A 13,978-nucleotide genomic window follows, 5' to 3' on the forward strand; every position below is an offset into this window, starting at 1 on the left:
GTACACAAAATAAATGTTTTTTGCTCATTTCTAGTGCTTTCCTTTATATATATATATATATATATATATATATATATATATATATATATATATATATATATATATATATATATATATATAAGTAATAAACACAATTTCATGTGACAAAGTTATTATTAGCAAATTATAGTATCATCTATCCTTTCTTCTTTTTCTCCATTTTATTATTTATACACAGGGCAAAATATATTACTGTCATACAACTCAAATTTTCTACATGATGTCTTTTTAAATCTATTCTTTCTACTTCTATGTTTGATCGTTGTTTCATCTTTTTTATTCACATAGCCCTACTTGAAAAAATAAATTATTCAGAGCATCTGCAAACTGACCTCAAACAATTCGGGCTTACCCATATAAGCTCTCGAATAAAAAGCTTTTGGCACAAAAAAGTATAGAATCTGATCTAATGTGCTCTCTTTGTTGAGCTCTACAGATCTGTGAATATGTTTTTATTTATATGGTTAGTTCTACACATTTCTTTGATGCTGTGAAAAGGGGGAAAAAAAAACTTTTTGGTTTTTAGGAAGAGCCTCCAGGCCCATTCTCCACTTCAGGTGTGTGCTCCTCAGCGTTGATGATTTCCCACGCAGAACTGCTGATCTGATGGCCGCTCCTATCACTGCCCGAGCGGCTCAGGTAGCCAAAGCTGAGACGGAAGGCAGAAAGTGATAAGTTCAGAGAGAGGGGGAGGCATTTTCTTAGGGCACAATTACAGTTTAAACTAAATTTTTTCATACTGTCAACATAAGATAAGAGTGTTTGTTTAAAGGAAATGATCTGCAGATTGTCTTATAAAAAGAAAAGGGGAAGAACATTTTGTTCGCATCTACAGGCGTTCACTTCAGGAAGTTAAGACTATCCATTAAGTTCAGATCTAGTCTAGCTGTTTTGGACAGGATTATTATACAGCATCATCACCAATGTCAAATAAACACAAATAAGGTTTACCATGTGATATTGATGTTTGTCTTTCTCAATTCATTAAACATAAAGAAATCTGATTCTGGTAAATAGCTACAGTTAGATGGTGTTTTTTGTGTATTATATCACAAGTTCCACTTATTTTATTATCAGTAAGTAAAATAATGGTGCAACAAGACTTAATTTTCTTGATTGCTAAATTTTTGATGTGTAAAGTGCTTCAACATGAGCATGCAGCATAACATTGTAACACGCTGGCATTCTGACATTGTAGAAAAATGGGCTTTCACTTTTACCAACAGTCACTGTGAATTGCTCTCTCAAAACCAACACATTCATCCACCAAAATCTCAAATGATATGCATATAAATGAAAAGTGTTTAATCCAAGGTTAAAGAATATCTTACAGGCTTCTGATGCGTGATTCTCGAGGTCTGCTGTCAGGGCAGTCTTCATCTTTTCTTGTCTCAAACAAAGGTCCTTTCTCTTCATCACTGTGGAATACAAAGAAAAATGTTGAAAACCACATTACAGTAACAGCATAATGTAAAAAAAAAATTTTAGATCACGGCTCCTGTCTCACCTGCTGCAGTCATCCTCTGGTATACCCAGCATTTTGGCCTTAATGACGGTCCTCTGTTTCTTTATAGCACCACGCACTGCTTCCAATAAGAAGCCAGGACATCTCTCATCACTCATAATCTCGCTGTAATTTCATACATTGGTAGATTCCAATTAATGTCTTGTTACTGCTTAAAGTGGTACAAAATGGTACACAGTGAGGAGAAGAGATAACAAATACGAAGACAGACATTGTGATTTCCATGTCTGTCTACACAAGTTTCACCGAAATATAATCATAGTCGCCAAAATCCAAAGTTATATTTATTTTCAAGATAAACTTACGTCCATCTGTGTAAACCAAAATCAGAAATACTACCTAATCGACTATAATGGTCTGACAATCCTTTTGTTTTGTTGCAAATGCAATATTATTTATTATTTAATATTATTTATTATTTTGTTGCAAGTGCAATATTATTACATTTGAATATTTAAAGATTACTTTGAAAACTGGTGTCTTAACTAAAATATAAATAAACAAGATATAAGAAAAGAAAAATTATAAAAATCTTCTAAAAACGAACTATTTGTAAACCAAAACATGCTAAAAATAGTAACGCTAAAGCCAGTTAAAAAAAATATATCAAAATAGTATTAATAATCATATAAATAATAATAATAATAATAATAATAATGGTGATTAGAGTAAATTCCTTAAAGTCTGACACATCAGACACAATTTGTTTAGTAACTAAAAATGTTTTTCTGGATCTGACTTTTTATTATTTGTAGAATTTGTGTGTAAGCATCTTTTTCTCTCTCACCGCTGGTAGAAATTAAGCTCCTCTTGCACCAGGAAAAGATTTGCCTTTAGCTCATTCCTCTCAAACAAAATGTCTCGCACTTCCTGCTTGGTGAAACACGGTCTATTCGGGTCCCGCAGGTCAATGATCATCTTAAAAGTCATGTCAGTTGGAGGACTGTTCTGTAAGGAGAAAAGACAATAAATTGTATTGGATTTTTTTCTCAAAAGTAAGTAAATTGCTGTAAAAAAGGAAGTAATTGGTAGAATGACACAGCAATATTTGAATAATATGACTAATACATGTACGGTTACTTCCACTCAAACAATCCATAAAGTCATCATAGCCTATTTATTTTCCTGCTGTATTACAATTTCCAGGGTGCTTTGGACACTAGATGCTGCTCTGCCTTTACTGTTCACCATTCACAATATTTACTAGTTAATTAATCTTCAGTTTACTTGAGAAAAATCACATTGCTACTGTCGTGGTTTTCCTGTTTTCAATTTGAATGAACATTCTGCTCGAATTCCTGGAGCTCATCCACATCTCCATTGTATCTAAACGAGGTTAGTTTTTTGTTTAACCAATCAAGCATTTCTAGTCACTAATTTATAAACTTATGAACTAGCAATTGAACGGAGACATGCTTATGGCTGCATGTTATACAGTCATTTTGCTTGAACAATGCATACTTATTAAAACATGCTACAGGATTATGTGGTTGTGTATATTTTACAGTGTCAGCTAAAAAACAAAGACGTGTGTCAATCACAAACGAGTCGGCTCTTTGAATCGGCTATTTTTAGGCAAATGTTAAAAGCCGAGTTACGTTGCCAGTGCCTTTAATTCTGCTTGTTAATGTATAGTATGTGTTTAATGTATTAAAGGAGGTGACTGTCAGTACAAATGAAAATGAAAATTCTTGATGAAGCACAAATATATCGCAAACAATTACAGGTGTAAAATCTATTAATAATAGATTGTATTTGGCAGTGCACACCTGTAGCACCTTGCTGATTAAACATTTATTAAATACAATGAAACTTTTAAATATTATAATTTAAACATGTCTTAATGCAATATCAGCCATAATGTGGCACACAAGAATAAACACTGGATAAAATGTAATTAACCCTTTAATGAGTCATCTCTTGTTCATAAATTCAACCAAATAACCATCACAAACTCACACACAAACACATAACTAGCACACAATGTTATAGGATGTTTTTGTATGCTGGCCATTCATTAATCAGAAGATGGCTGCTGAAGGGAAGATGGCTGCTGAAGGCAGGAGTGGGTCGTTGGGTTTTTTTTTTTATGCTATTAAGTGCTTGGATCTACAACTTTTCTGTGCATAACAAGGGCAATTTGGATGGTCCGAATGACGGTGAACACACTAAACTTTATTATTTTGGACATGGACATGCCATTCTTCAATTTATCTGGGCATTTAAAAGTCTGTGCAAGAATGACAGAAACAGCGCTATCAGGTCAATATTACGTCAAGATAGAGCGCACGCATCCAAAGTAATAATGGTGCTGATACTTTTGGCTGGAGATGTGCATCTGAACCCAGGCCCCATGCTTGATCGCCGGGCTAGCTCTGTGGAGGTAACGCCTGACCCAGGTGAATACGCGCAGGTGATACCGCCCCTGATTGCATCAGCACCTCACGCAGCGGAGCTGGAGGAAATGTTGACTCAGTGCCAGGAGCTGCCGGAGCAGCGTCATGCAGGGAAGCGGAGTGCATCCGAGCACCGTATGAGGATATCGGGCTGCGTACACACCGGTGAGTCACCCTGCCTGACAGATACTCATCCGAGGACTGGACCGGGGGATTCTGCGGGTGTTTGGTCCGGTGAGAGTTTTCGCATTTGGCCAGGTGACAGAGCAGCGGCGTTAGTTACAGCAGAGCGTGTAAACCTTTGTGAATCTGGGGAAACAATCAACATACTTCAAACACGCTCGGGTGGCTCAGAAAGTCGTGCTGCACAGAAAATTAAGAATTATTCACTCTTTCAATCTGTTAATCATGCCCGGGTGCTTTGGGATGTTAAGTGCAAACCTAAGGGAATATTAGGCGGGCAGTTAAACATACGCAGCCTGATCCCTAAACGTGATCAGGTCTCAGCACTTCTTCTGGATTCAAACTTGGATTACCTCTGTTTAACAGAATCGTGGCTTCATAGTAACATTCCAACTAATATGATTGTCATTGCTGGGTATCAGTGTTTAAGAAACGACAGAATAACAGGCAAGGGCGGGGGAGAATAATATACATCAAAGAAAAATTTAAATGTCACTTAATTGAACTGAATACCCCCCTGGAATGTTTAGCCCTAAATGTAATCCTTTCGCCTACTATGAATTTTAATATCTCTGTCCTCTATAATCCACCTTCTCATAATGTTAAGTTTTATGATGAATTAAATGTTATAGTTAAACAACTGGACTTTTATAGAGAGACAGTATGGTATGCTGACTATAATATTAACTGGTCTGATAAAAACTGTAAACATAAACTTAAAGCACTTATGACAAAATACAACTATCGACAAATAATTGTAGGACCCACAAGAATAACAAGGCACACCAAGACCCTCATTGATTTAGCATTTACAAATAGACCTGAACGAATAATGAAGATTTATAATTTGATTACTGGACTCTCGGACCACAACATGACTTTGACTGTTAGGAAACTGACGAAGAAGCGCCTGCAGTACTTTGGTAAACCTGTTCATAAAAAAATACAGTTTATTATTCCTAAAAGCAGAATTATGCAATTTGAAAGAGAGCTTAAAAATATAAACTGGGAACTAATTATGACACTAGATGATGTAGAGGAGTGTTGTAATTTTATGACCACATCTATTACAAATCTAATGGAAAAATTAAAAAATAAAACCTAAACAAAAAGATTTCACAGTGCCCTGGATAAATAATGAAATACGTAACCTTATGAAAAAACAAGATTTAGCTCTGAAAACATCTTTAAGATCTAAACTTAATACCGATCTCCTGACTTACAGAAGTTTTAGGAACAAGGTTGTATCTGAGCTGCGAAAAGCAAAAGTGACATATTACACTCATTTAATTGATAGTGCTAAAGGCAACAATAATTCACTTTGGAGGCATTTAAATAATCTGACTAATAAATCAAATAAACATAAAAAGATTACAGAACTTAACATTAATGGAAATTGTATAACCGATTGTGCCACTATGGCTGATGAATTTAATTCATATTTTTTACAATCTGTTGAAGAACTAACAAAAGAATTCCAGCTTGTCAATCATCTCAATTATCCATTGAGAGCAACCTCAACAGATTCCTTTTATATTAAAGAGGTGTCGGATATAAAAGTTGCAGAAATAATTAATAAACTTCCAAATTCTAAGTCTGATGACATTTTTAGGATGAACAGTTGTTTTCTTAAAAAGTATAAGGATGTCCTTGTCAAACCATTGACCCACCTTGTTAATCTTTCTATCAGAACCAGTACATTTCCCAGTGCATGGAAACAAGGTATAATTATTCCTGTGTTCAAAAGTGGTAGCCAAGACTCAATGAGTAACTATCGCCCTATATCGATTTTACCAGTCTTATCTAAAATTATTGAAAAAGTTGAAGTAGTGCAACTGAGTGACCATTTAGAAGCCAGACAGCTACTCTATCCTTACCAGTTTGGGTTTAGACCAGGTTATTCAACAGAAAAAGCAAACTGCTGTTTAATAGAAAAAGTAAAAGAGTCCCTGGACAAGGGTAATGTGGTGGGGGCTGTATTTATTGACCTTAAAAAGGCATTTGATATGGTCAATCATAGTTTGCTTTTATCTAAAATGTTAAATTTAAATTTTTCAAATGAGGCAGTGTTGTGGTTTACATCTTACCTCCAGTCTAGAGTACAGTGTGTTAAAGTTGATCAAAACATATCCACACTCTCAAACATAAAAATGGGCATTCCACAGGGTACTATACTTGGCCCCATGCTGTTTAGTCTTTTTATAAATGACTTGCCCCTGCACTGCTCTGATGCCAGATGTCAGCTTTATGCGGATGATGCAGTTATTTATGCACCCGCTAAGTCACCTGAGCAGGCTGCAGCTGTATTGTCTACTAGTATGTTTGACATCCAACAATGGCTCATCCAAAATCAACTAGTTTTAAATCTCACAAAAACAGTTTCTATGTGCTTTTCCATTAAAAAACTCGATTTAAAAGGAAGATTTAATATTAATATACAAAATACAGAAATTAATCCAGTTACAGAATTCAAATATCTAGGATTGGTTTTAGATCCTCAACTAAAATTTGATAAGCACATAAAAAACATTTTAAAAACAATACAAAGTAACCTCAATTGTTTTAAATTAATTAGAAGTTTTATACCGCACCAGGCAGCCATGCTGTACATGCATGCTATGATCTTTTCTCATATATCGTACTGCATGACAGCATGGGCTCAAGCCACTCCTACTGCAACCAAATGCATACGTTCTGTATACAACAGAGCAATAAAAATTATGGAAAAAAAACCAATTCGACACCATCACTGTACCATTTTTAAGAAATATAATTTAATGAATTTTGAGAGTTTTAGCAATTTTTGCTTTCCTAAATTAATTTACAAGTGCATTAATCATTTAGTACCTGAGCCATTAAGTTCATTTATTGAGAGACAGAGCTGCATTCGAGTCACTAGGAGTTTTACAAATCATGACTGTAAAATCCCATACTGTAGGACCAGTTTTGGTCAAACTACATTCTCTGTGAAGAGCTCCAAACTCTGGAACTCATTACCATCTGACATTAAGACTATACTGGACTTTAATGTGTTTACTTCCAGGCTAAAAAACTGGTTAAAGACAAACCAAAGGTGCACTCATTTTTAACTAGTAGGTAAGAGTTGTATATGATATATGTGTGTATGTAAACTTTACGGGTAAATCTCATGGGTAAATTTTATTGTGTATGACTAGGGACAGGAATTGTCCATATCATGTTATTTGTTTAAATTGAAGTACTTTAGTATGTAAATTGTACTGTGTTTAGAGCCCAACCAGGGACAGGAGTTGAAAATTAGCATTTGCTATAAACTTTTTATGTAGCATTTCAGTGACAAGCTTGCTTTGACACTATGTATGTTGCATTGTCCCTGTCAAATAAATAAAATGAAATTAAATGAAATCCCTGACTTCAACTATATTGATAATGTTTGGGATTAATTTAAATGCTGATTGAGCACCAGGCCTTTTCTCACAACCTTACTAATGCACGCTTGTGGCTGAATGGACAAATCCCCAATTTCATGTTTCAAAAGATAGTTATAATTATTATATTAATAAATAGAGGACTCAAACTGGATGAAGTACTGTCCAGTACACATATGGGTGTGATGGTAAAGTGTTTATTGGTCATCCTGTATAGTGTGTTTATTACACATATGGTTCATTTATTTACTCAATTAATTTTCCCAGTGGTTTCGATCTAATTATCATCATTAATGCTTGGGCTTAAATGTAAACAATTTCTGTTTTCAACTAAAACACTGCTTATTTGATCATTATTATTATTATTATTATTATTATTATTATTATTATTATAAATTTTTATTTTTATTACTCTATATATGCAAATGTCACCTTGACTTTGAGTTATGCATCTGCAATGTGATTTGGGGTGTTATAAATTGAACATTTTAATAATTACATAGCCTTCTCTTTTGTTTTGTTTTTTAAACACTAAATATATATATTTTTTTGTATTTGTTTTCATTGCGCTTGATAGTGAATTACAAAACAGACAAATATTTAAATACACACATACACACTAACACACCAGTTATTACCGTGTCAGGAGTTGTGTTTGCCTTGGCCTGCTCCAGCTGCGTGACGAGTCTCTTTATCTCTTTCTCTTTCTCAGACAGGTCAGTCTCAAGGTCTACTTTCCTCTCTGCCATGCTCTTCAGCTGAGTTTGCATCATGCCCTGTTTAGTCCTTAACTCTCCGTTCATCTTCATAAAGCGATCCAACTGCTCCTGGAGCTATTACACAAAAAGTGTAGATGTGTACAATCATTTTTTTTAATAACACTGTTACATATTATTACAGTGTTCAGTATGATAGGAATAGTATGATAGCATACAACCAAATTAATTCCTTTATAACCATATAATAAAAGTATAGACAGAGTTTAGTATAATGTGATTGTGCAACAACTCGGACTACTCACTGAATAATACTGGATTACTGGATTTTTTTTTTAAACACTGTGTAACACAATACACAGCGCTTAGCATAGCATTTCAACAAATTCATGTAAAAATATATGTAAAAATGACTTGCCTAGACTTGCTTTTCGTTAAAGGTGTGGCAGGCTGCAGTTTAGCTTTTGGCCTTTGACTGTTTTATACTGCCAGCTACACAGTAACCTGAAACGTGATCACCTGATTCTTCTAAAACACACTGTGGGTTGTGAGACATTAACTGAACTAATGTACAGTTCACCAACCAGCACACACATAAGTCCCGCAGGGGATTTGTGCCATCACATTTCCCATTAGTGCTTCATTTAGTGACTTGTTTTAAATGCAAGTCCTCATTTGTGAGACAGGTTATTTTAATTTGGCTGTCTTATGACTGTCTTACCTTGATATTCTGGTTGGTCCATTTAGCTCAATAAAGTTTTAACCGATTTTCGCTTAGTTTACAGCCCTGATGTATAATGGCAAAATGAAAAACAAAAATGTGCAATGGCAAAACGTATTATGCTTTTTCTTGCTTTCAAATGGTTTGCTCTTGAATGAATGCAAAAAAATAATTATAAGAAAATACCTTTTACAATATTTACCAACAAAATCAGGAGGTTTTTTAGTCCTCTGTGTGAATGTTTATATGTGAATATACAATCTTACCTGCCAGCCTATAGAATAACAGTTTGACAGCACAGTTGTATAAAGCAAAATAATATTTTAAAGGGGAAGAATATAAGCAAAAAGAAGGTTAAATAAAGCTACACCTGCATTAATTATTTATTGATTTAAATGGTATTTCATACTTTTTGTGTATTTACATTGCTCAGAACATAGTTTTTAAGGGGGACTGTTCCGTGGAACATTTAACCAGTGACACTAAATTAACCTGAACATACACATCATGAAAAAATACAAGTGAAGGCAGCGCTACCTTTAGTCAAATGCTACTGCCATAAATGGAGATTCTATTTGCATTTCATCTTGAGCTAAAGTATAATATATGTGTATTTATTCTTGTACTTGAATCTCAAATGTAAAGGTACTATAATTTTCATAAGCAGCTTCTGTAGACATCTGTGACTTGAAGCCAAAAAAACCATAATACTTTGTTCGCAGCTTGAGGGGTGTGTCTGGTTACAGAGCAAGATGTGTATACACCTGTCAATCATGAATCCATGGGTTTCGGTTTAATTATCTTCTATTCAAATAAGCTATTCTTTTAAATGTAGTAAAAAGCATTCTGAGTTGTTATATATGACATATATATGAGTTGTTATATATGACATATGAAAGATATGATATATATTTTTTTGTCTGATTAAGCATGCATTCCTACACATATAGTACATATTCCTGTTAAAAAAGTGATTTCATTAATTTAAAAAAGCATATTGATAAGCGCTGTTTTTAAACTACATATTTTTTGTTAAAAATAATTGTGATTAGAGCCAAAGTGTTTTGAAAGGAAGTAAAGTCAAATGATAAAGTCTGCAAAAATCGAAACACCAGGAAATGGTTCACACAGTCAATAAGTGAGACACGCTTCTAGTTTTAGATCAAACTTCACTCTATGCACATGCACCAGTCAAACCTGCATTTAAATCTGTACTTAAACTCTGAATAACTCTAGTGATGTACATTTGAGTGTATGTTTGTTGCCATACCGCTTCCACTTCTTTAGACATCTTGGATATCTCCAGCACTTTGGCTCTGAGCTCATCACGCTGTTTATCCACCACCTCTTTAAGTTTGAGCATCACCTCTCTCTCCTGACGTTGTGTACGGTCTGAGAGGAAAAGGTTAAATGCTGTTAACAGAAATAATGTCAGTGGAATCAATATTATTATACCCTTTAAAATAGCACAAAGGGACAGCCAGTAGCATCATTGCCTCACGGTTCTAGGATCTTTGGTTTGACCCTGATTTTAGTTTACTGTCTATGTGGTGTTTCTTCCTCCATTTTTCAGATTCTCTCCCAGCTTCCAAAACCATCCCAGTGGGTGGACTGACTATGCTAAATTGGCCCGATGTGTAAATGAATTTGTAAATGTGTGTATTCTCACCTCACACCAAGTTTTCTCTGGATTAAACAGAATCTACTGTGACTGTTTGTGATAAGGGAAGAAAAGACTGGGACACATTTATAATTCAAATTTTTCCCTCTGTAACTATTATATTTACTGTGTGGACTATTATCAAAGTCCACACAGTAGATATCAGAGCATGCTCTGCATGTGCAAAGTTTTGTGTAATCAACTGTTTGTGAAGAAACAAATGTCAAACATAAAGTTGATAAAAAATTTTAACCACATCTAAACATGCTAACCTTGATTTCTCACCTAAAAGTGTGTGTGTGTGTGTGTGTGTGTGTGTGTGTGTGTGTGTGTGTGTGTGTGTGTGTGTGTGTGTGTGTGTGTGTGTGTGTGTGTGTGTGTGTGGTGCTGGGGGGTTTGGGAGGGTTTAGGGGGTTGGTGTTGAAAATGTATCATCTGTGCAATTCACCTTCTTTAGAGAGGGAGCTCTCCAGGCGAACCAGCAGTTCTTGGTTCTCCTCTTGTAGCTGCAGCATCTCCTTCTTCACTGCATCTAACTCCAACCTCCATTTCTGCTCCTTCTGCTGCCAGTCCTGCTCAAACACACACTCTGTCAGTCAAGAAGAAATTTCAAGCAATTGGCAGATAATTGACTGCTGTGTATTCTCAGCAGATCATACACAATATTTTAAGTTTTAAAATAAGGTGAAAACTGCTGTTTGGCCCAGTTTCTGATGGAAGGGCATCAGGTTCTGCTTCAGAATGTCACAGTACATGTTGAAATGCATGTTTCCCTGAATGAACCGCAGCTCCCCAGGACCAGCAGCACTTAGACCATGATGCTACCATTACCATGCATGACTATGGGCAAGACATTATTTTCTTGGTACTTCTCATCAGGGCATCACCATACATGCTGGACATCATCTGAGCCAACAAGTTTATCTTATTCTCATCAGACCACAAGACATGGTTCCAGTAATTCATGTTCTTGTACAGGTTGTCTTAAACAAACTGTTTGTGGGTTTTCTTGTGAGCCAGCTTTAGAAGAGGCTACTTCAGGGATGACAGCCATGCAAACCAACTTGTTGCAGTGTGTGGCGTATGGCATGAGGACTTAACTCCTTTGATCGAACCCGTCTTGGAAAACCTCTGTATGACCCTGGCCACTGTACCTTAACTCAGTTTCAGAGTGTTACCTATCTTTTTAAAGCCTCTGCCACCTTTGTGGAGAACAACACCCCTAATTCTTAAATCCTCACAGAGTTGCCATTAGGTGCCATGTTGAACATCCAGTGGTCAGTATGAGAGAACTGTAGTGAAAGCACCACATTTTAAATGCTCTATTACAAAATAGTAAAATTAGTATTGTCCTGTCAAGCAGACAAAAACATGAACATGATTAATAGGACATGCATGGTTAAAAGATAATGGCTATAATGGCTGTATGTTGAGTTGTTTTTAGAGGACATTGAATCTATACTGCTATACAAGCTGCACTATTGTCTATTTGACAAGATACACTGAAATGGTTGCTACTACTGTACAAGCAATATGTACATATGCAATGTGTCATTTTAACTCATAGCTCTGGGGATTCTGTGAAGGAGCTAGTGTGAGAGTAGAAATTGCAGTCATACTTAATCCAATATGGCTCCCTACTGTACAATGTATACAAGGAAGTATGGAGGCATCTTGGATTTTGCCGTATAGACAAGACTATGATATATTACATGGTTCTCGTTAAATTGACGTTATGGTCTGGGGTACAAAAACTAAACATGGATGTTTAACTTTTTTTTAATGTGAAATGTCGGACCGTGTGCGCGTGTGTGCGTGCGTCTTACGCGCGTGTCCGTCAGAGAGTCTTTCTGCTGAACCCGTAGTGTTTCAAAAGCCCTCAGTAGGTTCTCCTCTTTAGATTTGTGTGTGTGATAGCTGGCCGTAAAACTCTCTAAGAGCTCCAGCACCTTCACAATTTTAGGCACCAAACTCTCGACACTGGTTTTGCCGTAGCTGTCGATTAACTTTTCCACGTCTGAGCCGATCAGCTTGGCGATATCGTACACATCGTCCACGGTTAGAGCTGAGATGGTCTTCTCGAAACACTCGTTCATGGTCCGTACGTCTTGGTTCGGCTTGATGCTTTCCATCGCGAAATCAGAGGAACTGGATCCGAGAAGAAGAAACTAAATTCCCCCGAATACACACGCAGCAGCAGCCTGACATTTCACCGCTATTCCGAGAATGTGGTCGGGGCTTTTTTCTACTTCTTTTTTGCTGTTTCAGTTTGCCCCTTCCACACGTTCAAGCCATAAACCAGACGATTTATATGCTCCAGGCAAGTTTAATAATAAGCGAATATAGCCTACTGTAGTGTTGTACCATACCGACGTGATCTGATCTTGTCTGATCATGTGAACATGTTCTTACACGCAGCTTTACACCTACACAACTCCAGCTCCAGGGTTTACAGTGTTTTGTGCTCTCCTACACAACACAACTACGCAGTATGGGAGCTTCTGGCTTTTTTTCCTATTGGTGCTGGATCCTCCTTCTCCTCTGACCAATGCCACTGAGTGGTGTGGTCAGAGCTGTCTTGTGTAGTGTGTCGCAGTAAAGGTCCATTATGTGAAAAATATTATATTTATACATACTTGATTTAAAATGTCAAACCAGACTTACATTACATATAAAATATAAATCTGTGTGAAACCATGTTGCTCGAATCTAGTGTCAGTCCATTAATACAGGGCATGACATTTAATAAATCATGACCTTAAACACACAACTTTGAGAGAGGTTTGAGAGTACACATTTGGAGGAACGCTGACGAAATAGTGTGAAAGAGGAACTTTTCTAGAACTGTAAACTCTTGTGTTTCACAAAGCAGATGAGGCGTAAAAAAAAAGGAATATTCCAAAACGAGCCATTGAGTAGCATATAACAACCATCTGTGTATATTTAAAGGAATTTTATTAATGACGTAAGTGTTGACCTGACCAAAAATTGGCTACAGCATGTGGACAATGGACCTTCAGGGTTTTAGCTCCCAAACTGTTGGCACAAATTTTGAAGCACACAAAACCAAGAGCCCCCGACCTTTCGACAATGACAATGCTCCTGTGCAGAATGCAAGCTCAAATGACCACCCCAATCGTAAAAATAAATAAAATTTGATGTGGCATGAGCCCTGACCTCAATTATATTGTATATGTTTAAGATGAACTGAAATACTTGCGTAATTGTTTGTTAGGAAGTCTGGGCGGGTCATGAAATCAACCACTATAACTACAGCCTAAAAAAATTCAAACGTGTTCCAACTACTGCAACGGGAAAAAAAAGCCTGAAA

General features: G+C 36.1%; 1 protein-coding gene across 1 annotated transcript; it reads right to left on the bottom strand.

Moving 5' to 3' along the window:
* Window positions 1-108: 108 nt before the first annotated feature.
* rilp (Rab interacting lysosomal protein) lies at window positions 109-13,891 on the bottom strand. Its single transcript, XM_083548275.1, has 8 exons — window positions 12,474-13,891; window positions 11,096-11,219; window positions 10,258-10,379; window positions 8,189-8,383; window positions 2,352-2,512; window positions 1,547-1,669; window positions 1,371-1,457; window positions 109-688 (listed from the first exon to the last, which is right to left on the bottom strand). The coding sequence occupies exons 1-8, from the start codon at window positions 12,777-12,779 to the stop codon at window positions 562-564; spliced, it is 1,245 nt and encodes a 414-aa protein (XP_083404401.1). The 5' UTR covers window positions 12,780-13,891; the 3' UTR covers window positions 109-561.
* Between the last annotated feature and the right edge of the window lie 87 nt (window positions 13,892-13,978).

The sequence above is a fragment of the Silurus aristotelis genome (assembly GCF_946808225.1).
Source record: "Silurus aristotelis genome assembly, chromosome: 8".
Classification (NCBI taxonomy): Eukaryota; Metazoa; Chordata; class Actinopteri; order Siluriformes; family Siluridae; genus Silurus; species Silurus aristotelis.

Bases quoted from the DNA above. Each gene is read 5' to 3' on its own strand.
- rilp (XM_083548275.1), bottom strand. From the start codon at position 12,779: ATGGAAAGCATCAAGCCGAACCAAGACGTACGGACCATGAACGAGTGT. The intron at 2,513-8,188 runs GTAATAACTGGT...TTCTCCTTACAG, and splicing joins CAAACACAACTCCTGACACG to AACAGTCCTCCAACTGACAT. The intron at 1,670-2,351 runs GTGAGAGAGAAA...ATGAAATTACAG, and splicing joins GAGCTTAATTTCTACCAGCG to CGAGATTATGAGTGATGAGA.